Source organism: Perca flavescens, chromosome 24 (genome assembly GCF_004354835.1).
Source record: "Perca flavescens isolate YP-PL-M2 chromosome 24, PFLA_1.0, whole genome shotgun sequence".
Classification (NCBI taxonomy): Eukaryota; Metazoa; Chordata; class Actinopteri; order Perciformes; family Percidae; genus Perca; species Perca flavescens.
Genome location: NC_041354.1, coordinates 10,377,670 through 10,403,522, shown reverse-complemented (window position 1 = coordinate 10,403,522; position 25,853 = coordinate 10,377,670). Strand labels below are relative to the sequence as shown.

The 25,853-nt window shown below is 39.2% G+C and overlaps 1 protein-coding gene across 6 annotated transcripts; it reads right to left on the bottom strand.

Moving 5' to 3' along the window:
- On the bottom strand, positions 1–24,411 carry LOC114550852 (voltage-dependent L-type calcium channel subunit beta-4). 6 transcript variants are annotated; one of them, XM_028571777.1, is made up of 15 exons: positions 22,130–22,207; positions 20,670–20,719; positions 19,305–19,376; positions 15,592–15,762; positions 15,263–15,385; positions 14,982–15,109; positions 12,717–12,793; positions 12,239–12,258; positions 10,282–10,362; positions 6,120–6,178; positions 5,559–5,668; positions 5,091–5,242; positions 3,690–3,785; positions 2,964–3,149; positions 1–2,539 (listed from the first exon to the last, which is right to left on the bottom strand). In XM_028571777.1, the coding sequence occupies exons 3-15, from the start codon at positions 19,347–19,349 to the stop codon at positions 2,276–2,278; spliced, it is 1,512 nt and encodes a 503-aa protein (XP_028427578.1). In that variant the 5' UTR covers positions 19,350–19,376; positions 20,670–20,719; positions 22,130–22,207; the 3' UTR covers positions 1–2,275. The 6 variants fall into 6 exon arrangements, with proteins under 6 accessions (XP_028427578.1, XP_028427574.1, XP_028427575.1 ...); XM_028571773.1 differs by lacking the exons at positions 19,305–19,376; positions 20,670–20,719 and adding an exon at positions 24,133–24,411 and having other exon boundaries at positions 22,130–22,213; XM_028571774.1 differs by lacking the exons at positions 19,305–19,376; positions 20,670–20,719 and adding an exon at positions 24,133–24,411 and having other exon boundaries at positions 1–2,536; positions 22,130–22,213.
- Between the last annotated feature and the right edge of the window lie 1,442 nt (positions 24,412–25,853).

The following is a 25,853-nucleotide window of genomic DNA, read 5'->3' as shown; positions in this document are numbered from 1 at the left end:
TTAAAATCAGATGACACACTTTACTTAGTTTTTCGTCTCACTTTTAAAAATCCATGGAAACCACCAGCATCCAAAAAGTCCCATTATTGTATTAGCTCCACATGACAAACTGTTCAAATAACAACTTATGTTCTTGTGGCTCTCGTAATTTCTATATTCTTGTCCCGCTAAGATAACTTAACTAGCTCATTATTTCAAGATAACACATGTTGCTTCCTCTCTCCTGGTGCCTCTCTCTCTCAGAAAGGTGAGGAGGAATGACTTTGTGGAAGACCTTTGCCCTGTGATAATCAGCGACAACAAACTATTTAAGGTTCTATTTAGCCGAATGTATTATTCATTTAAAGCCTGTTTTCAGGCTTAAAATTGGCTATCTAGAACGGTTTGTTATCTGGAGATGAGATAATTACGTCACAAGATAATTTAATATCTTAAAAGGAAAAAGATATGTACAGTATATTATGATAACGATAACAAGCCTTAAAAACATTATTAGCAACCACGGCAGCTCTCTGCTTTCATACAAAGTACCCCGTGGGTTCCATTTTATCTTTAATTAACCTTTTTGTGAGGGCTGTTAGACAGTTCACCTTTACCTTCTAACATAATTGTGAATTAACAGAAACGGTTATCATTATGGCGACTCCACTTTTGAGTCATGCAATCCACTTTAACTATTTAATACTTTCAGAATGACATAATACTTAAAGTTTTCCGTTTAGCCGTTTCAGTGTATTGAGTTACAAACCGCAGGGATCCAGAGATATTATTTATCTGTAATCTGGGCCATCTTTTTTGTTTTCTTTTTTTTTGGGAGCGATGTGCCCTATACTTCTACAAACATCAACTTGATTACAGTAGGGTTCTATTTTACGTTTGGAGGGAACATGCTCTGCAGTCAGGACAACATGCCAGCTACACAGAGAATGAACATGATGCAACCGATCCTGCCATGTCACACACTGAATGCTTTAATCCCCTAAAACCACAGGAAGGAACTTCAATGGCCATGTACCAATTGCATGACTTAACCACCATCTGTACCTATGTTTTAACGCTATACGACTTTGATTTCAATGCCAATAAATGCAAAACAACTTGTAGTTTCAGCAGCAGATGCGCTTCAATGGTGGTCTATCAAACTAAAAACCTGTTCCCAGTCCTATTCTTCACGCTGGCAGGGCCCAAAATATCAGAGAGAACATTCCAAATGGCTCAAAAGGTTCTCACTGCATTGGTTTTTATGCTGGTCCACATCTCAACAACATCAAACGGCATCTCAAGTAGTATTTTGCTATTGTATTTCACTATACTATCTGACAGACTGTCACAGCTATTGCCTGCTCTAACTCTCTAAGTGCTAGCTGTTAACAACAGAAGCAGTACTGCCTTCTCCTACAGTGTAACTGAGATCAGATCCCAGCACCATCAGAATCTGCTCCGCTTATGACGGTGAGGGTCGTCACCCAAATTAAATCCTAAATCTATGCTACAGAAAAGCTGGCCTTGCTCAAAGTGACTTTCAAATAGCAAAATAGTTTGGGAATGTGAAGCACCAGTTTTCAAAACTAGCAGCCAGATATCATCTGCATACCCCCCCACACAAACCTACCACCTTATGCCTTTCCACACAATCAGGTGATTTAGAAAATTGGACCTCCGTATCTACACCTCATTATAAGAGAATCCAGAATGCTAAGTACAAAATATCAATGAAGTGGATGCGGAGGTTGATCAGCTATCAGCATGCAATAAGCTAAATGGTGAGAGGATTTATACATGGCCCTGGGTATGGGTCAGCAGCCTTCAGCAGTCTGTGTGCAGTGGACTCCCCTCCGACCTGGTGCGATGTCCCAGGCACTTAGAAGCCCATACACCATCACCATCTGACTACTATCCATAATTAGCTTGCTGACACAGGCAACAAGCACAATCTGCGCTGCGCGTCTGCTGAGCGTTGTGTTAGTACAATCCCAAAAGGTCCCAGAAAACATAAAACGTTAAAAAGGAATTCATTTTACAGCATTAGTTAACGTTGGCATCATGAACTTCTTGACTTCTCGCCCTGTTGATTAAAAACAAACACCTGAACGTGATTTTGTTGGACTTTTAAAGAGAAAAATAGCCAGGTAGACAAAATAAATGAACACAAACCGAAAAAAAAAAAAAAAAAAAAAAAAAAAAAAAAAGGTACAATTTGGGATTGTCTTGGCTCTGCTGCAGCGTTTATTTTGGAATCTGGGCCATTTGGACCCTGGTGATGATAGAAGTGGGCTCAGAGCCGGTGCCGGGAGTCATGGCTGTAGCTGCCCGGCGAACTGCGATTGCGATGTGGCTTGTATGCATCCTGATAGGGGTCCTGGTAGTCCTGGTAGGGGTCCTGCTGCTCTCGGCTATGCTGTGAGCCAGAAGACATGCGGTTTCGTCCCTTGTGCGCCCGCTCATTGTGGTAATTTTCGTCTGATGTCATCAAGTTGCGTCGTTCGTTCGGGGTAGAGTGGTCTCCCGTGTGGTTGCTTTGTCGTATTCTTTGGGTCTGCTAATCACATGAACATACCAAGGACACAGGTGAGGCTGGAGACAAAGAACTGGACATCAATGCATTGTAATCAATGCATTTTTTTAATGCCTCCTAATATTATCCACCTCCCCTTATCAGGCAGAGTAAATTCATTTTATTTGCCCAGATGAAATTATATGTAATGTAGTGTTGCTCATCTTGAGGCTGACAGGCAACACAATTACCTTTTTTCATCAAGATAAAATTACATTGGTAACCAGAGACAGAAATTATAGCAAAAGCAAAGGTGTCCTTAAAAAGTAAAAATTCCCATGAAATTGAAAAATTCCAGTTATCCTAGGTTTCTCTCTTACCTTTATCATCTCAGACAGTGTAGACAGCGATAGCGAAAACATAACCTAAGACATTCCCATAAGGTACCCTGGGACTAGTGGATGTGTACCTGCAGTCCAGAGATGCTGGTGGGGTAGGGGGTGAGGGTGGTGGGGCCCAGGTTGCGTCCCAGCAGAGGGTTCAGAGGCGTCGCCATCGAGGTATGGGTTGCTTTCCAGTAGGCCTCGAGGTATTCAGCGAGATGCTCACAGGCGTCCTCCAGCTGGTTCTCGTCCAGGATGATGTCAAACATTTCCTGTTAGCAGCAGATGGTCAGAGGGATGAAGGCAGGTATGAAGCCACTGATGGAAATGAAATGTAACGTCAATGATCTCCACACTGACATTGAATGTGAGTTCCTGTTGTGTTACTGTGTGAAGACTAGTATAATGTCAGTATTGTACGTGAATGAGTTTGTGTGAACATATAATGCGAATACAGTGAAAATAAAATACAACATACTATATACTGTCCTGTAAGATTGAGGATTAAGGGCTGATTGGTTAGACTGAATGACCAGACACCTGCTGTGATTGTTTTACAGTATGATTGGCTGGAGTAGATTTTGTGAGCGAAAAACTGTGAATCGATTCGGCTAGCTTGCTGAAAGGAACAACCATTTGTAAAATATTTCTGAATCTCATTTGAGCTCAGGAGGCCCTTGTCTCTGAGAGCAGAAACTTAGTTTGTGAACCAGCAACTTGATTTTTTTTGTTTTTACATAAATAAAAAAAAAACAGTAAAAGTAGGAGTTAAAAAAGCTATTACAAGCCAGTATATAAGGATGGCCACTTACTGGAGGACACTGCGCCAATTTGTCAGCTGCCACAAGCTGGACATTCAGGTGTTTGCTCTGGGACTTCCCTCTGGACTTGACCAGCCTCTGCAGAACCTGGATGACGGGGTAGGAAAGTACAAGACGCTGCAGTTACACTGAACCAAAAATTTGGCAGATTTGGGTCCACTTGTTTCAGGTCACCGAGTACTCTCCTCATCATTTCTAGCTCATAATGAGCAATGAGAGACATTTTTTCTAAGTGACACATAAAACAAGTGATGATGTTATTGTGTGTGCAGAGATTTAATGGTGCTAGTCAAATGTTTGTCAGCAGAAATAAGTAACCTTTTTTCATGTCTATTATCTTTTATCCAGTCTCTTTAATTTGTATGGGTCCGAAAATAAAGTGAACTGACGAATTATGCATTTAATCATTTACTCTCTACTATATTGCATTTTTGTTTGAATAGGCGGACATAATTTATGCCCATTCAGACATTATGCATGCTAATGTTTCAGCACCATTATTGGTAAATGTCCGCATGCCTTTTAAGAGAAAAAAAACCAAGTTTCAGTTGTATCTTTTTTTTTATAGATTTGCATATTAAAGTAAAAGAAATGTGCATGCTAGGAGAGGTGTGGTGAAACAAGTGTGTAAGTCAACTGACCAGAATGTGACTGCATTTAAACCAGTGCACCATTTCAATCCAACTTTGAAGACATATCTTTACTGATCTGTGGTACTATTTGGGAAGTTCTCTTGTGTAGTCTGGTCATTGCTGTAGTCCCAGTATAGAGGGAAGAAGTGCAGCAGACATACTCTTTCATGCAAAGGTGCAGATTACCACTGACTCCACACGCTAAATTAGAAATAGCCTTGCATCTTAGTCTGTGGCTTTAAAAGGGGCGCTATGCAGTTTCGGCCATTTCGCTTTTTGCTGGCAGGTTTCTCTAAAAAAAAAAAAAAAAAAACTACACAGTTCCCCTTTAAAGTACAGTATTTCATGCTGGTTGTAGGGAACATTGTGCTTGAGCTAAGCTGCTACACCAGTGGAGGGTAAAAATTAACCTAACATGAGTTACCTTTAACATATCTAGGTGTTCTTGTTGTTTGTCTCCACCAACTGAATGATTCTGTGGGACAGTAGCTGTGGAGATTATATCACATGCTTTATTTTCTTGTGCCGAGTTTGGTTTTGTCCAGTCTTGGCATAATGATTAGGCTGATTGGTCCATGTAACCCACTAAATAAAACGGGTTTGTAATCAGATAAAAACTAAATGAAACCAGCTGTTCCTTCAGAATTTGCCATCAAAAATACATTTCAGGTAAACCTGCTCCTGAGTTTGTCATTGACATTTGAACTGATCTGAGATGTGTTTTCTATGTGTTTGGCTATGTCCTCCCAACACTCAGTACCTTTGGCGAGGAGACTTTAACATGAACAATGATGGGGGCCAGGGAGGTCTTGAGGAGCTGGGCTGGGTGGTTGATGGTGTCAGCGTCCAGCACCACCAGCTGAAGGGAGCGGGCCAACTCAAAGATCCTCTCAATCTCACTTTGCACCTCAGCTGATGAGACAAGATACAATTCAAATACACATTTAGATTTGCAGTTCTGTGTAAACAATGGAAATAACTCACTCGCTGATTCAGTACTCACCTTTGAAATACTTAAAGCTTTCTAAAAGTTCTTTTGACTTCACTGTTCAAGACTATACTTGACTTTTTTCTTTAGTTTCTTTGTTTCTATTATCATTGTTTTTTTAAATTAGGTAAGTTGGTTGAATTTGCTCCATTGTTAAGTCTCTACACATGTGCCATTTATATGAAAAAGTAGTAGTTTTCCATTTAAAAACAGACTAAATTGAATGCAGAGATTTCTTACCTAAGCTGGAGCGAGTGTTGGATCTTTCAATGATGGCCCTCTTACTGGGATTGTTGAGAACAGACCTCTTGGCTAATGATATATCTGCTGTGACTCGTGTGATAGATATCCTGTAAAATGGTTAGAAAGAGTAAACACTTTTAAACCTAAAAACAGATTAGATACTAAAGAGGAATTAGTCGATTCTGTGTGTGCAGAGAAAATGTATTTTCTCCACGATATGAACTAAATAATTAGTGATTAATTCAGTGATGCATGCTTTCAAGTAGCCTAGCCTTAAAGAGTTCCTTGTAGTTGTCCAATATTTTGTCTAACATTTCTTGAATTATTGCCGTATAATAAAATGTTTTTTCCCCCCCAATAACATTCATCTTCATGTTAAATTAATACATAGTCGCTTGCTCTTTTCTAAATATCTGCTATTTAATATTTGTCTGGACAATCCTCTAAGGCCGCTAGTGGTGAGATGCATCATTCTGCCAACTTTGGTGTTCAAATATGACCAATATATTTGCCAAACTATCTCACACACACCCCCACACCCACACCCCCACACCTTACCTGCCATCAAATCTGTGCTTGAGGAAGTCAAACAGTGCTTTCTGCATCATGTCTGTAACCTACATAGAAAAAAAAAAAAAAAAAAAAAAAAAAGGAGTTTGGAAAATGACGTAAAAAAAAGGCAGATATTGTGGTCAGATTGGCCGAGTGGTTAGAGCAGGCGCACGTATACTGAGAGGCTTATGCCTCGACGCAGAGGTCTAGGGTTTGAATCTGACCTGTGACGATTTCCTGCATGTCTCGCCCCTTTCTCACCTAGCTGTCCTATCAAAACAAAAGGTGGAAAAGCCCAAAAAATACAGCAGGTATTGTTTTAAATGTTTTATTTCTGTGATAATGGGCTGTTTTAAAGAAGTATTTTACATCCGGGCTGTCTATACAGTAGAATGGCGTAATTTATTTTTAAATTGGTTCTACATGACCAGAGAAAACAGAAAAGAAGCTGTGATACTCCCATTTCGTTTGAAAGGTAGAAAACCTACAACTACCAGAATGCACTGTGCTGCACCGGGCCAAAGAACACTCCCACTGGTGGGTGACTTAATGCAAGCACATCCAGCTTGTCCGTATTGACACAGAATGGCGGCCGGCTGGTAACAAACAATCTTGTATAACAGTTAACTTCTATATATAACGTTCTAAGTATAACGTTAAGCTGAAATATGTTTCTGAAAAACTTTTAGGCTTAACTAGGCAATACAGTATTAGAATCTTGGTTTATATTTGCTCAGCAATGTCTAGTTTTACAGTTCAACCTGAGTCTCTCTCTCAATATGCTTCTATACTCTCAAACCTCCCACCTCCAAACATTTGATCTCTCGATTTGTTAACCTCTTTGTTGTGGCAACCCCTTCTCTCCATATTAAAGAGGCGTGGATCAAGGACACCGGCGAAGTAATATCTGACAAGCTATGGGCGAAAGGGTTAAACAGGATAAAAGCTTGCTCTATTAATGCTCGACTTCAGCTCATTCAGTTTAAAGTAGTTCATAGGTTGAACACATTTTTTCCTGCTGTCTCCCCCACACAAGCTGATGGTACTCTTGGGCATCTTTTCTGGTCCTGCTCTAAGCTCACAAGTTTCTGGGTTGACATTTTCAGTTTGTACAGTGCTGTTTAGTAACTGGTTCCTGACTGTCTCTTAGTGATACTGGGCTGTTCCAATGGCTCCTTGGCTCTTCCATCCGCTTTGCAACAAGCCCTCATGTTTTATATATATATATATATATATACCTACATACATTTTATATATATATATATATATATATATATATATATATATATATATATATATATATATATATATATATATATATATATATATATATATATATATATATATATATATATACACACACACACACACACACTTCTATACTCTTTGTGTCTGTATGCGGAAGTACAATCTGTAGTTCAAACAGGCCCTACGGCCAGCAGCAAACCACGCATTTTTTTTCTGCTGGCCTGCGAGTAGGGAGATCTGGGCATTGGTAAGGTGGACGAAGTTTACCATAGTTCATTTACACATACTACCAACATTATAACGATACAAAGCTGATTGAATATCGTATATATCCCTTTAAGGATGAAATCTTTAACATGACTATTACTGTTATTTAAGATTTTATAATGCATTTCTGTTGAATTCAGATTTTCTGGCATCTTCTATCTTATTGTTGTTTGTCATTATATCATTGTTATTTCTGCCCATCTCGGCAAGAAGAATATATAAAAAAAAAAGAAGAGATTTTTAATCTCATGGAGGAGTTACTGGTAAAAAAATAGAATTACCGCCTGTATGCCTCCAGTAACCAGTCAAGTTGCAGTTTGCGTCCATGTCTGTCCAGACTCATAATATACATAGTGAAGACTTTGAAGCAATTTAATAAAAAGGTATTAAGTGTTTTGGCAAAAAAGTGGATGATTCACACATCTTCAACCCAACACGACAGAAAATCTAAATCATCACCACCGTTTCAAGAGTAGTGTCACCAATTCAGAATCCGACTAAATGTCTCCCTTTCTGTTCCTGAGTTATAGCGTTGAATAATGGGCAGAAAAGTGTTTTTGCAAACATTATGATGTCACATTGAAGTTAACCTTTGGAATATAAAATCACTTCATTATTTTATCCTATTAGAAATGTGTGTGAAATGGTGTCATAATCAGTGTAGGAATTCTTGAGTTGTGACCAAAAAAAGCATGTTTTGTGAGTTCAGTTCATCCTTGAGTCCAAGGGGATGTTTTTGCCAAATTATGAGAAATTCCCTCCAGGGGGTCCGGATAATTCATTCACAAGAATGGGATGGACGGACAACCTGAAAACACAATGCCTCTGGCCACAGCTGTCGCCGGTGCGGAAGCATGAAAAACTGCTGCCATTTGTAGCAGCCAAATTGAATTGTTGGATTGAACACTTCTACGGTCATGCAATAGGTGGGTGTGGAAATTTTGTCTACGTCAGGAATGTGATAGACTGATAATCGGTCCACAGATCCCAGTCTCCTGCCTAATGCATGCTGGGAGAGGCTCCAGCCCTAAATATAATAAGCAGCCATCAATCAGGCAAATCCAGGAGAACAAGACAGACAGCATTTCTTCTGCTGCTGAAAACAACAGCATGATGCCTTATGAGTATACAGGATGGATGTGAGGTCATCAACTTAATAGTTGACGTAGGATGTGACCAATAAATATACTGTTGTATTATAAATGTACCAACTTTATTTCTAGCAATCTGTACAAGTAGAGGACACATTTAATTAAATAGGCACTACTACAAATGTAATAGTGACAGGACAGCTGAAGAAATGAAAGGGGAGAGAGAGGGGGAATGACATGCAGCAAAGGGCCGCAGGTTGGAGTCGAACCCGGGCCTGCTGCGTCGAGGAGTAAACCTTTATATACGGGCGCCCCGCTAATCATATTTTTATTTTAACAATGCATAATGCGTGTGATGGTAAAGGTGTCGCTTATAGTGACAAACCAACAGTGAATATCAATCAAATCTGCAGTTCCCTTCTAGCCTGACAAGCCATAACCACATCAAGATGTTGGGTCTGGGGCCTCAACACTGGCAGGGCTCAATCCAAGGGGCGGGATAAACAGTTGTCTTTCAAATTCCCTCTGCACGCAATAGGATAGCGCTACAACCAACCAGAGCAACACTAGTTGATAGATTAAATGTATCCGGTCGATAAACTCCGAACACATCTTCCTTTTTTAAGAATGACTTCAGTGCTGTTCTTTGTTCTTGTCTCAAAGAAAAGCTTAACTCTAAGTCTCCAGAGTTGCGGCCAAAGCAGATTCAAAAGGCTGCTGTTCGCCAGCAGCAGCCATCGTCTTTGTTTTCAAGTAGCAGGGAATTCACGCGTAACCATCGTAACTCTGCCGCCATTATGTTATGTTAAGTCCCACCGACTCTATACACGATGTGATTGGCCCGGCTAGAGTTTGGCTTTTCCAGCTCGCAAGCCAACGGAGAGTTGCTAGACCCCCTGGCTGCAAATTACATTTGCTGCCAATAGGGTACGTCTAGATTTCTAGACTAGTTCCCTTCAGCTCTCTGGATCATTGTAGCGTTAAGATAATTGTTTTGGTTTTACAGGACACAACTTGAGTTGAAGCCCCTCTTCCACATTCTAGATCTAAATTGTCTCCCAAGTTTAGAAATCCTAAATCTAACCTGTCTGCATCAGTTTTATGCCCTTATCATCTGTGTACACCATGACAATTATACTACTGGATATTGGTCCTCATACTTATGCATTCCTTGTACACAACACATTTATAAACAGTAGTGGAAGCAATGAGACCAAATCTGCCAATTACACAACATATTTTCATCTGACCTCTTAGAGTCCTTGTTAGGCTGGCTGCAATCTGGATGTTACGTCGGCGCTGACACACTCACATTTAACCGCGCCAACAGCAAGCTATTTTGGGGGACTCAGGGAAAGATTCAGGACCAAGTCCAGGACTCATCTCCTTTCAGTAAGTCCTTTTTGCACTAGTAAACATCATATATAATCATCTCTGTTGGGTGTCATTCAGTGGTGCTGAATCAGTGCTATTTATAGGGCTTGAACAAAGGCCCATAAATCAGTGACAAAAGTAAAAGGATATTTTTGATTTTCTGTCCAACCACAAGGATTGCAGCTTACCTCATAACCCTTGAGTGAGGGTCCCACCAGCACTACAGGTCTCATGGAGGGAACCACATCATATGGGGGGATGTGTTCTGTCTATTAACACAAACCTATGTTAACCAGCAGCAGTACATTCATCACAAACAACCAAGATAAGATTAAACCAAAAATATTCAGAGCAGACTGCTGTAATGGACTGCTGAGTCAGCTGACCTTGAACTACAATCAGATGGTGTATTGCCACATTAAGGCATGTAGCAAATTAAAATGTAAATTGTCAAAATGTAATAAAAATGGCAAAAAAATTATATATATTGATATTCGTTCCTGCAAAATGCCAGACTATTTTGACTGATATTGTTACGCTTTTCCTGATAATGAAGGACATTGTTATATACGTCCATTATAATTGACTTCATTAAAATACAGTATATGGTTATATTTAAGGAACATGTCATTACATTTTGACAGACAAATACATTTTGTTTTCATTTACTACATGGATGGTGGATATAATGGCTACACGGTTGTAAAACAGTCACAAAACTACACTCTAACCAGTTAACACAATACCAGACCAAGTATCACGATAAGAAGTAGCACAACGACACTGTACCATGCCAAAGTAGTAATAGTAGATATTACCAGTATGTAGTTACACTCTGGAGACTATGTATACTTATAAGTAACTGAATACCTAATTGTGAAATGCAATCACTACTGGATATTTAATGTAGAAATACTAACATAATAATGTTGAATACCACTAAACTTATAACACTGGAATATTTTACTTTATCAGAATTTTCCTCTTTGAGTGGGTTAGTTATGTAATTTAAAACATTAGATTTTATGCATCTTTTCTAGCGTTCACAATAATCAGATAGAAAATATTCAGTTTGAGAAAACAATTTAATTCTTGACCTTGGAATCCAACCAAAAAACAAAAACCCAAACATCTTAACTCAAGGTCCACTTACTAGCTTTAGGTCACAGTGCTCCGTTGTCATGGAAATAGCTCAGTGCAGTGTACAATATATACTGAGCTATCTTCATGACAAATATAGTTTTGCCTAAGTTGCTTAATCATTGCATCTATCAATTAAGGTATAGGGTAGTAACTAATTCGGTAGAAAAATGTGCAGGTTTGAATTTTACCAGTTAAGTTTGTCTTGACTTAAATTTTTAGATCCAAAAAAGACAAACTGAATGAACAATTTAAATATATATTATAATATTATTATTATTATTATTATTATTATTATTATTATTATTATTCTTCATTTGAATTTTCAATGTAAATCTGTGAATTATAACTACATAAATTCAGACCGATGTTCTTCAAAGTAAAACATTTCTATGCTGTAAATTGACTGGTATTTCAAGTTCAAGATTAAGTATTTAGTAGTGGCTGCATTTCACAATTAGCTATTAAGGCGATAATCCATTTTGATTATAATTACGCAATGGCCTTTCTTTTAGCACCATCCTCGATATATATTTGTTTTCTCACTGCTGGCAAGGCTCAAAGAATAGCAAACATCACAGTATAGAGAGTGGTATTGATCCTTTCCTCTCACTCTTTGCAAGAAAGTGAATTTGTGAATTCCCCAAAGTGTCAAACTATTCCTTTAATATTGCATTTTAGTCTGGTATCCTCTACATTTGGGCTGAAAATCTCCCAAAACACCATCTACTATGATGAATGTGTAAAACAAATTGCAAACCATCTACTGCTTTCCCCAGAACTTGGAAAGAAGTGGCAGTTATAACCCTTGGCACTACAGTTCTTTGGCATCAAAGGAATGGTGAGGACACCATATACTTCAGTAGGGCTGAGGTATTATGTGTCCTCAGACGTGACATGAGGTTGTAACTTCCTGCCAGTGCTACTGGTTCCTGTCATTTTATGATGGCAGCAACAAGAGTCTAGTGGATGGTAAATGAGTGGGTTTTACCGTCACCAACTTACCACTTTCTGTTTCTGCTTTCCTGTAGGAGGGGAGAGAAGACTGTCGTCAGTAGCTGCTGCTAGAGGAGGCGTCACCATAATATCTTGTTCAAACATGCTTCACATTATTCATCATAATTCTTAGCAAATGAAACCTAACAAGGACAACCGGCATGATAAAATATAAAAAGTATTTCTATTGTCCTAAGGTCATATTCACAAAGTCACATGAGTGCAGTTCAGGGGGGGTTCATAGGCTTGTCGTTGGGTTCACACTTTGGTAAGCCCCAGTCTGAGAACGCCTGCAGTCCTCAACTGGAGGAAGAGGAGGATCATGGGAAAATGTACCAACAACTCTACGCAGTAAACTTATGCTCTATGCAGCGACATGGGAAGGGTTTAGAGTCTTATTCTCTCTATGTAGTTGCGGTTCAGGAAGCTTGGATCTAAGCTGGCAGCTGGCAATTAACAGCCCTCTCCCCCTGACCGATGTCCTCACCTGCCGAGGATATGAGAGGTCGGATAGAGGCAGAAACCTCATCCTCTACACTGGAAGAAGAGTTCCCTCCAGACTTACTGGAAAAGACAAGAGGGGATAAAGAAAGACAGAAACACACCATGGCATTAATGTAGAAAACGTAAAAATAAAAATAAATAAAAGGCTTAATCATTTACTGCAGAGGTAAGGTGCAAAACATGGGGAATGTTCCCATCTAATTCATTGTAATTACTATTTTTGGGGGTTACATCTACCACTTGGCATCACACATTGTTGTAAGGTTGTCAACACAGGCAGCAAATTAACTGTCATCACTGGCCATAAAAGTAAAGTTATATTCACAGTAATACTGACAACATATGAAGGCCTTCAGCTTGTGATTAAGGAGTACCCTGCATGGTTTATGTGTATGTATGACGGGCTGGCTTTAAACAGGATGAGAAAATGTTAGCAGCATGCAGTGAAAAGGCCAAATGTATATAAGGCTGAACACACAAGTAATGCATACTAATACACAACCTAAAGCATTAGTAAGCTAAAACATCAGTCTAGTAGACCAGAGGTGGGGGTTGCATCTTTGAAAACAGTTGTATTTGCAGTTAGTAACAGGTAGGTACATAAGATGGGTGAATCTGTTTAGGGCTCAACTATGAGCTGAAAACGTGGTTTCCTCAAACCTTACTGAGTCTGACTATATTTGGATGAGTTGTTCTTTCATGACAGGTAAAATGAAAATTTCACAAAAAGAAAACTGGAGAAGAAAATTTAGAAGAAAACATTATTTAATTTGCATTTTCATAGTTCATTTGCCATTTAACTTTTTCAACGGCAACACCAAATTTTATCTTAAGGGGCTTTTACATTTATTGATTTTTATATTTCAGATTTTCCATCATCTTTGTAAGCCGCATACATCATGTAGGGCTTCCGTTTTTCAGTTTTAGCGAAAATGTAGTCCTGGTTAATGGGGCTCAAATGCCTCTTCTTGTCTGCAAGGCTTACTGACAAAAAGTCACAGAAGTCAAGCTAGTAAGGGAAACGCTGAAGCCCTCCAGTCTGGTAAGATTAGTATTAAACTCAACAACAAGGCTTGAGGAAGTGCATGTGAGTTACAGTATGAACTCTGGATGACATAACCTTCCAGACACATTACACACACACACACACACACATTGAAACTAGGAGGCTGATAGGACCGCTAATTACAGCTATTATAATGGTTCTACTGGTCAGCATGAGTAGAAGTGATGGAGTAAATAGTCATGAGTCAAGAGCAGACCTGGGTCAAAGTAGAATTAAAAATAATTTAAAGAGATTTACAGAATCTGAATCTATCTATCTATCTAATATCAAAAAATAAATAGTTATTTTAATTTTCTGTTGATCGACTAATTGTTTGATATCTAGTTTAAAGTTATTTTTTGTCAACTGAATCCTTCCCATAATAGTCTAAAAAACTTTTTCAAAAGTGTCAAAGTTGTGTTTTGCTTAAAATGGTCAAAATCAAAAGAAAGAAATTGAGTATGACAAATAGAATATCAAATAATCAGCTTTTCAGCTATTTCTGTGCAACCCCCAAATTTTCAGAAAACAATACTGGGGGCATGACCTCTGTGCACCCAATGGTAGCTAAGGCCCTGAACAAAATCAACCAATAAGTGGCGTGTTTAACTATTTTCAACATCAGACAGTCAAAACACCTCCAACACCCATGGAATCGATGATTGAATAACAGAATCATAAATTTAGATAATGAGATCAAGTGGTGGGATTACCAATAGCTGCAGTAATGCTGCAAAGCTGGCATTCAGAAGTTGTTTAAACATACATAAAGCTTCAGCATGGAGATGAAAATATAGGCAGTGAAAGGAATGGTTGGAGGATATTTTTGACCAACTTCGGCAGGTCATAGTTCAGCCAGCAAGCGGTTATTTAAGGGCTGCTTATAAGCAAGCAAACTTGCTTATAAGCATGGAAAAAGAAAACTAATTTTGTTATGGTAATCTATTTCCTTCCTTTCTGCGATTTGAACTATGATTGATGTTTTTCACATATAAAATAAAACCGTTAAATTCCTTTTCATGGAAAATATCAAAGTTCGTAAATAGCTTAAGTGCCTTTTATAGTTTGTTGTACAGTTGTCAGTATATCACGTCCCCAATTACTTTAAATAATAATGTGCAGCAATTACCTCTAATATTCATATTTTTGCATCAACATTAACGGTGTGGGACAAACAAGGAGACGTGTTTTTCTGCTACTTACCCTTGGACTCGTCCTCTCTTTTGCTCCTGCTGGAGCCGGATATTCTCGAGCTTCAGAGGGCTGGGGATGAAGCCGATCTCACAGCCCTCTTTCACTAACCGACCGATCCACCAGTCATTGTTGAACTTCTGAACACCATCAAATAAATAAAGGAGGAACAAACACACAAGGGGAATCCTTTAAATCCGTAAGTTCATGGTTCACAGATTTTTGCATAAAGAAACATTCACATAATAGTACATACAGCAGGCATCAGGATTAATTAAGAAGTACACACGTACCTCTTTTATGTGGAGGAAATCCTTAGCGTCAAAGGAGATGGCTGTGGCTGGTACTGGAACATCCTCATCCAGTGCGCCACAATAGCTGACGTTGGTCCTTACAGCAAAGGCCACAGGTTTAGTCTGGAGGATGGAAACACACACTCAGTGAGTGATAAAGAATACACATGCACCTACTTAGAATATCTATCAGCCAGCTCTCTTAATATTTCCAGACTTTAAAGACCGCAAAAAAACTCCAGTATGGTCAACAGAAAAACTAGTCTGTGTATGTGTATATAGAGATAGCGGCAGATTCATTTGGCTAAGTATTGTCACAGGTGGGCCACCTTGGCTCTCTCCAGTTGAGTGGTGGCCTGCTGCTCCCTCTCCTGGCGGCTCTGTCCCGGTCCTTGGCTCTGGCTTGGGCTCTGGCTCTGGACCTGGGCCTGCACCTCCCGCTCCTCCTCCAGAGAGACATCTGAGTCTGATGGTCTACTAGTATATGAATCAGCTGAGCCCTGCAAACAAATACCACACAGTAGGTTACTTGAACTGTATACAGTAACTGGGATACATGCTGCAAGCTGCTTTATCTTTGGCAACCGTTAATCCATAGACTTGATTATGTTAAGATCTTGTGGGTGGTATTCGGAGCATTTGGTCACCAACAAAGTTTGTCTCAGGATGTTTAACCATTGTTTCAGAGACCAGACTCAAGTACGACATCCCTGCTAAAGGCAGTACTCTGCTCCTAATAGAGTCGATTCAGTGAGACACTGTTCCAATATCAAAGACTCCAAGTCAGAAAAGGTGTGGACAGGTCTGACAAAAGCGCATAAGCTCAACATTATAAAAGAAGGATGTACTGTAGCTTCATCCCAGTGACAGCTGAAGAGCCAGAGAACTGCAAAGCACAATGAGCTTGTCTTTATGGGACCGTTGACGGTCCTACGTTTTGGGGTTCACATCAACGTGCCAAGTCCAGACTGGTGGCTTGGCTTGGTACTCTGAATGCAGAAAAGGTGAAATGGATGATGTAGAAAAGAGCTGACTGCCAGGAGCATCTCAGACAAAGTGGAATTTCTATTCCTGTGCTGTCAGCAGTTTGTATGACCAAACACAGGCAATCGCACACTTCCAGACAATTCTGGATAATGATGACTCTGGTCACTGCTCCCAGAAAGAGCCAGACTGATTTCTGCATCTTTCGATCCAGGATATTTAATTTTGAACTTTTCATAGCAATCATTCCATATGCACAGGAAACGTGACATTGACACAGTGTCAGTGTCACGTTTCGTGACACAGGAAATGTGACACTGACACACAGTGCACTATATTCACGCCTTGTGCATAATTTCCACACATTCCCTTGTACCTAACCAGTGAGACTAAAGTGTATGTCAACATCAAAAAAAAAGGAAGAAAAAAAAAAAAATTTAAAAAAAATGGATGGATGATAAAAAAAATAAAACTATGGGTGGCAAGTCAAAATTATGAGATGCAAGTCAAAATTGTGAGATAGTAAGTCAAAGGTATATAAAGAACCATGTCAAAATTTTGATATACTACTTTGGTTTAAAATTGTGAAATAGTAAAGCAAAATTATGCCATAATAAGTCAAACATTTTACCCGGTATCTCACAGTCTGACCTGAGTCTAAATTGAGTAATTTCTAAATTTTATAGCATGCCTAAGCAAAAATGTATGAGTTTTAGATGCCATTTGCTAACCAAAGCAGACAGTAATTCCGGGGCTGCTGACAAGTAGGTGCAGATGAGTAGGCAGCATGTTAAGATAGTGTTCATATCAAACATACTGTATATACGGGAGAGAGATGGTTTGCCATTTTCAGGTACACGGACATGTAAAACCACAGAAACAGCTTCAGATGGCAGAAAGTTGGATTTGAAATGTGTCCTCTGCCATTTGAGTTTGACTAAAATATTTGATACTTTTATCATTCTCTTACAGATCTCTGCATTAACCCTATACCCTTTTGGCCAACAATAGAGGTGAGAGCCACCTTACAGTATGAAAAAAGGTATTTTGTGTCTGAATTTTTGTTTCGTTTCCTTGCACACTTTTTTTCATTATCACTTTAGTGCCTTGAGACATGCTAGACTTGCAGTAGTTCATCCTGCCACACTGAGAATTCCAGTAATGCAACTTTTTATTTTTTTTGCTGGGACATGACTGGGCCGAGTGCTTCCCTCCGCTGTGTCAGTATAAACAATCAGCCACTAATGATTCAATTAAGGAAGACCATTCGTCTAAAGAAGATCAATCAAGCTAGTCATCACAGCTAAGCACTTTTTGTTTTTTACAAGCTGGCAGCAGCAAGGTCTGACTTCAGCACACTCCTCGTCTGGATTGTGTGCATCCAATCACAAAGAGGCACGTTTGGGAGAACTTAAAATGGTTTCTTAATTTTAGGAAATAGTAAGCTTACTGGGTTGATTTCCAAAAATGACCAGATTACAGAGCGACATATTCATCACTCTAATAATAGGTAAACAGTTAAATGTTTCTGCTGGGGTATTTATGATATTTTTATTATTAAATTAAAAAAGGGGGCATTCCACCAATTTTACACATCAAGATCAGTCATGAGAAGTACTACTAGAGGCTATGGAAACAGTTGTATTAGGTCTTCTGTGGCTCTGAAGTGCAAGAACATAACCCCTAATAATGTCATAGTGATGTCATCAGGGTTATCTAAGCTTGAGATTATTTTTATTTTTTTAACCAAAAGCCTTCGTAACAAACTGGGGATATGGAGTTCCAAATGTGGGTATTTACCAGGCAGGGTATAATGTAATAGGATACTGAGTTGCATGACATGAATTGGAAGATCCAATGCATTTGTTTTAACCCATATTAGAGACTAAAGTGTAACATCTCAGCCTCTGCTGCTTTCAATATGCCCTGTCTTTTTTTAAATCCGTCTCTCGCAGGTCCATCAACTTTATAGAAATGTAACACTAAATTTCTTTATTACTACCTTTACAGTCACACATATATTTTGAAATACAACAGATTCCTGTTTGTGATATTATATACACACATTCAAGTATAAAAAGTGTTGTCCTCCAATTACCCTACAATAGTTAAATGTATTTTTTCCCTAAGAACATTTTGACTGAAATCTTTTAAATCCTTCAATCCAACACTAACAAGTCATAAACATAATTTCATGCATGTGTGTGGAAGCTTTTAGGTTACACTGTAGCATCTGAGCTCTTATCCAATGGAGAAGCATCAGCATGTGACTCATCAACATCAGAATCCACTTAATGACATCACGATGCATGTTTCGCCGAGCCTTGGCCGAGTCTATACATCACGCAGTCGCAGGGTCAGCTAAAAAATACTCTGCTGCATTTTTTATAAGTGATAAATGCAGAAATGTGACAAGAAATGTTATCATGTAATGTGGAAATGTAATGGGCCTTAGGGGAGAAATGGGTAATTAACATCTTTCCATCTTTCTCTTTGAGTCACGGCTTGGTCCATCTCTGAGAGGTACAGAGTGTGATGAACACTAAATGGCTCCTCCTGGCTCTGGTGGTCTCCTGACGTCCATTCTTACTAGCTTATAGGCATATATCAGCCACATATACAGCACATACAGAACAACACATCACACGCACATACAGAGGCATATATACATAATTGTGTGAATGTCACACGTCAGAAGCCATCTGCCTAATGTTCAGCCCCCTTCACACACACACACACACACACACACACACACACACACACACACACACACACACACACACACACACACACACACACACACACACACACACACACACACACACACACACACACACACACACACACACACACACACACACACACACACACACACACACCCCCCCCAACCCCTTCCAACCAAGCATAGCCCACAATCACGCTATGCTGTACCGTTGGCTAACCCATCAAAGGCCTCTTATACGTGTGTGTGTGTGCGCACACAGCTGAGCTACTTTCATCAATAAACACACAGAAAGAGAGCGCAAAAGCAGATTCACACACACATCCAAACACTCACCGCCTCCGAGTCTTCAAATCCATGCAGGTACAAATTGTCATACATGGAGGTTTGATATTCCAACGAGCTCCTCTAGAAGAATGAGGGGGAAAAATGAGAGTGGAGGCGAAGGAGAAAGGAGGGGGCACCACAGAGAAAGAGGGAAAAAAAAAAAAAAAAAAAAAAAAAAAAAAAAAAAAAATGGATGGGGGGATGACGACAATCCCTTTTCTCCACAGCAAAGAATAATAATAAATAAATAAAAAAAATCTCCCCTCCAGTTGGATCTCGCCTGGTCCTCCGGAGGCCCGTTGCTTGATGGATGCAGCTTCTCCCTGATCTTACAGTACTGCTAGCCGGCTCACATTATAGGATGGAGAGGCTCTCCCTGAAGGTAGCCCAATCCTGGCATTTCATTTCATCAGGCTTCCACGCACACGCACACACACAGACACACACATATACATATACACAACGAGCAGCAGAGGTGGCAGCAGCAGAGCAGTGGATCCTTCCTCAATATCCAAGCCTGATGACAGAGCCAATGTGCAAGGAGCTGATTGGCTGGCTGGCTGTCCACTCAGCTTGGATGAGCGCTCTCCTTGATTTTTTTTTGTGCGGGGGGGGGGGGTGGTAGCGGGGATTGGGGGAGGGGGATAGAGGAGTAAAAGAGGGGAGCAGCATCCTCCATTTCCCTGTTAAAGCTCATCCTCACTCTGCTTAGTTATTCTCTAGAACAAGCACACAAAAAACATTCAATCTGGTTCTGATCATAAAAAGAGGTCTAAAGAATTGTTAGACTGGATTTTCTTTAAATTGCAGTTAATTTCCATTTGAGAATCAAATCATGAGTGACCTTTCTACATTACTAAAGTACAAAATTTAAAAGAACTGGCATCACATGCTTTGGTCCCAATGTATGTACACATGCATTTATGTTTTAGGGACAGTTTGTGTAAGTAAATGGGACACTTTGGTCCAGGGCCGTAGCCAGGACTTTAGAAATACTAAGACCTAATTCCCCCCTGTGCACCCCACCTAAATGTTTCATTATTTGGATGTATCATATTTCATTAATACAGTTAACTATTCTGGTAGAGAAATACTAAATCCTTTATAGTGCTGGGTAACAAACCTTGATACATTATCAACTATCAAAATCTAATCTGAATCACAAAACCTTTCTAATTTTAGGCTAGATTATATTTAGGCAAACCTTTTTGCTTTTAGGCAACCACAGCAGCAACTTAGATCTGCTCAAGACCATCCTAAAACTCACTAATGTCCATTAGTACCCAGTAAAACTTAAACAGAATGGAACCCTCTAAAACTGCCAAGTGTATGAACATCAACACCCCACTACTAAAAAATAAAAACAGCACTCACCTTCTGTTAACAAATTCTTATCAAAACCGGTCAGAAATGGCCATTAAAACCTGTAAATACAGTATATATCACTTGGTAATATGAAGCACTTTACACCACATCAGTGGCCACTTGCAGAGCGAGGGGTGCAAACAGAGTCTACATATGAGCTGGACATTTGAAATAAAACACACTTAAAACACTAAGACAACTGAGGATTAAAATAATACAATTTATGATATAAATAAGTTCAAAATCTTATTTTTTTTTTCTGACACCTATCTATGCTGACACTTAGGGTATCTTTCATAATTTATGATGAAAAGATATAATGTAAAGCCCTATCTGTGATGTTTGTAGTGAGACGTTGAAATTCTAACATTGTTTTAGGGGTTATCTAAATTTGTTGTGTTGTTTTTCAAATTAAAACAGAGAAATATATCCAGGCAAAAAAAATTTACATATGACTTAACTCTGATGCAACTAATTTTGGATGTTTTTGGCCTGTTTCGTATTGGATTTATTTCTCTACGGTTCAGAGTGAGGCCCATTTACAGGGCTGGGTACCGAAGTCAATACTTTTTAGGCACGGACCAAATTGCCTCTAAAGTATAGAGTATCATTAAATACCCAATTTCAATACCTAAGGAGTCAATCTCATCAGCGTCAGTGAGCCAATCAAAATGCAGCATGCTTCTACCAAGATCTAATAATGCTTGTGATTGGCTGTCTAATGTTAAATGTCGTAGAGACAGACAGGAAAAACTGTATCAAAACATTTTGAAAGATACACAGCCCTACCTATTAATCAAGAAAAATCATGCTTAGTCTAAGCTAAATCTTTTGGCTTGCTGTCTTCTTGGTTTCCTTTTACTTGCACATTGCTACCTTCTACTGACAGCAAATTACCGCCCTCTGCAGTCGACAATGATGCACATCATGTCACCCCTGTGATCGTGTAGTGCATGTGCACTCTGATGCATGTCCTGGTGGAAAATGCATACAGCTCTGAAACATGCTGATCTAAATATGGCTGCACAGCGCTACAAGTTCCCACAAATTCCACAGAGTGCCTTTTGACCATGAAGTTAACTATATTGTAAGTGACTGAGTCGATAACCTCACTATGGTAACATGGCCTTATCGTTATACTCTCATGATTATGATATGATTAAGTGTTTTTAGGCAGGTCATACACTCTCCTCAATGAAGTTACCAGCCAAACTCTAGGAACACTTTCAGGTCTCACAGCATTACTGTGCTGATCAATACAAGTCATATATTTGTTTTTACGCATTTAAAAACCTTGTTACCATTTCAGTAAAAACCATGTGATGCAATATACAATATGTATTAATCTTGAAATTGAAGCTATGAATGTATCAGAATCTGTCTTACCTTAACTGGAATATACACACATTTCAATGACAATTCTTGAATTTCACAATCAGTGAGTGTCCCCTTTCTTTGTTTTTCAGTACCTGTCTGAGGATGAAACTGGTAGAGGTGGTGCTGCCATCAGACCTCTTGAGTCGGCTCCTCCTGGAATAAGTCCCTCGATTTACCTGTATGGGTAAGAAAAACAAGATGTCAGCTAACCCTAACACTTTTTTTATATTTTTTTAATCTACATGTGTCTCTGAAGTTTTCTTCATGGGCATGTTACATCTTTAGGTTTGCTATTATGTCAGTAAAACATTCAATAAAGCCTCATCAAGCTAATACATGACACAAGGGGACATTCATGCACATCCACTTTAGACATTTGGCTGATGCAACAGTACAATAAAGTCAACTTTACAAGAAAATATGTAAGTTTTAATGGCCCAGTAACACGACCAAATGTGGCTTCACTGGATGTTTTTGCATTATATATATGCCTTGCCTTCTTGCTTTTCTCCTTACCTCCTGACTTCCTCTCTTTTTCGCTTCCAAAAAGTCCAAATATAACCAGCAGACTTAATCTCCAGGGAGCTAAATTAATTATCTGCTGGTGATTTGCCCCATTTCTGTTTAAATCTCCAGAGTCAATGACAATGTCACTGTTAAAAAGAAAACCTACTTCCCTGAATTTATAAAACAGGGCCATTAATCTGGGTCGCCATCTCTTTTCTGTCCCTTTCAATTCAAGCCAACAACCAAATGCCAAGAAGAGAAATGAAGGATAAAGTTGGCTAGATCTATAAAATACTCTGACTGTAGCCTCCAATGATCAACTAAGCTGAAGAAAACTGAGTTATCAGTTATCAAATGTAAAAAGACACACATTATACACCTAAAACAACATTTAAATATTTAAAGAAAATGTTAATTTAATTTGCTATAATTGGTATAAACTGTAGTCCATCTAGCAGCATTTCATTTCAATAAAATGTAAAACTATTGGCCACTGAAGCCCACCATGGTGCTTTATCAGAGGCAGGACACTGTGACTGTAACAGTTGATCACCTATTAAAATAAATGCTGCATGGAAGGGGAGCCCAGGGCTGTCTACAGGGGTTGAAGAGCTTTCGTATATACCTACACAATTAAAGTAAACATATATCAGCTAGATCAATTTATGATTAAAGATAATGAAAACATCTTACAAGGCTAGTACAGTACAGTATGCCTTTAAAAAACATCAAGTGGAATCATATGTTGTATTTCAAGAAATATTTTCTAACTGAAGGAGTAATGTAGACTAAATCAAACTTCGGTGTACATTTTAGTCCTAAAGAATAAGACTGACTTTCTTCTGAGTCATTTATTCAATTAATAACATGACACCACTTGAAAGCAATCATAATAACCTCTATCATTCAAAAATAGAAAGACAAAACAATAACAAGATGCAGAACATTTAAAGAGGCCTTCTGAATGTCAAAAAGGAAAAACAGTGAAAGTCTGATGCCTCCTTTTTATCATCTTGCTCCTCAAGAATACAATAAACTAGAGACAATAAAACTGTTTAGAAAAAAATTGTATCACTATCCCTGTGATATGTAATACTGTACCCTACACATTTCAACAACTACATGAAAACATTAAATAGATATGTATCTGTAAGGCAAAAACACGCAATTTACCAGAACTGAGGAGACTTCCTCAACCTCTCGGTTAGTTAAAGTGACTCTTTGCCTCTCTGCTCAACAATGCACGGTTTACACAAATTCAACAACAGAAGTTATGACTTTATTTATGTTTTTAATGTGAAAAGGTTTACGAACCAACTCCAGCCCGAGCTAACGGTCAGGAAAAGTAGTCGAGATATGGCGTCTTTTCTGGCTAGTAACTTTTTAGTAAAAGGTGTTCAAAATTAAAAAAGGTTCTACCCAATACTTCTCTTTGTATTATATGTCAAATACACGGCTAAACAGTGTTCATTTCGGGGGCTTTAAGTATTTTCTTGTATGCATTTCCTGCCGACAAGCAGGGAAACTGATATATTTTTGAAGTAGGCTAATTAGCCTAGAGGGTTAGTTGTAGCTAGAAATAACCTACCTGAAAGATGGGCGCTTGGATGCCCTCGCCTATCTTGTTCCGTATATAAATGTGTCGGGACATTTCGGCCAGGACATCGGTCCAGAGGGCTGGCTGCTCCGGTCCAGTCCAGCGGAGGGGTGGCGGGTTCCGGGCTGCGTGCTCCAGCTTCAAGCTACACAGCAGATCATGAGCGCTCGAGAGCCGCCGTTAGCTCACCTGTCCACCTTGAGACAGGTGTAACGCTTGTTCTTGCTGGCGCGAGCTGGGAGGTTGGTCATGCACACTACTGCTACCGCACGAGCCACTCAAAACCAGATGCGCCTGAGTGATGGACGGAACTATTTTAGTAAACTTGGGGGGCTCAAATTAGCCTTGGGATTGGGTTAACTGCCTTAAAGAGATACAATGTAACTAATTTAGACACAGTGAGGTTTTTTTTTAGACTGAAACCAGCAACCTGGAGTGATTAATGATACACAATTTAGCTACAATTTAGTGTAACAATAAAAGCGTTACCATTTAATGTGGTACAATGGTACAAGTCAGGCTCATGTTTTGCAGTTGGTGTGTCTTGATTATGGTTATGACCATAGACTGTTAATATTAACAGTCTATGGTTATGACTCCTTAAAATGGAAGGGAAAAAAAAGGTTACATATTTTTGAGTAGAAGTGGACTGTGCAAAACCCTCCTTTATATCTTAAAAGCACTTAAAGGTGTCTATTTTAGTAGCTAATGTTAATGTTAGAGTACAGTAATACAGCATGTTTTTCCTCTCAGAAAACTCCATGTTTCTTTCCTTTTGCCCAGCAGATGGCAGCATTATCAAAATAAAAGCAACACTAAATGCAACTGAGGATGTTTTGAGAGTCTGCTGTCATGTGCATGGTGAGGTGTGTGTGTGTGTGTGTGTGTGTGTGTGTGTGTGTGTGTGTGTGTGTGTGTGTGTGTGTGTGTGTGTGTGTGTGTGTGTGTGTTCACTGCTGCAAGTCTAGAAGGGGATGTTGTTCCTTCATGGGCTGCATTGAAGGCCAGTCTCTGAATTGGGGGCTCACTGCTTTCAACACTTGGAAGTCCATAATCCATTGTGTGTCTGTCAGTTACTTTCAGTTGTTATATTTCAAAAGATGTTGTATACAAATGTAAGACATCAACCTTGCTCACATTTTCAGGAAATAACACCATTATTGTTTTGTTTGTATTACAGAACATGTCTTCCATATCAAGAAGCTGGGTGGTGATGGCGCAGTGGATATAACACATCCCTTTGGTGTTGGAAATCCATGTTCAATTCCCACTGCGATACGTCAACCAATGTGTCCCTGAGCAAAACACTTAACCCCTAGTTGCTCCAGAGGTGTGTGACCTCTGACATATAGCAAGTGTAAGTTGCTTTGGATAAAAGAGTTAGCTAAATGACATGTAATAAAAGAATCCCTGTATGAATTCAGCTAGACACATTTTACACCTGGTTTTCTTCTTTTTTTTCGACCCTTCAGGCGGACAAGAATAACCAAAAACACTTTACTGAGGTGAGTTCCTCCATCCATCTCCACTACTTATTCAGACATGTGGGACGTTGAGTGCTCCACATCCGCAGGTTGCTTTTTCTACACGTTACCTGAGTGTCTCTGCACTAACCTGGCCAACAAAGCAGTTAGATGGACAGCCTCAAAATATCTTAGTCACTATGCTTTAAATAACCATCTCCTCCTGTTGAACCTATAAACCACTTTGTT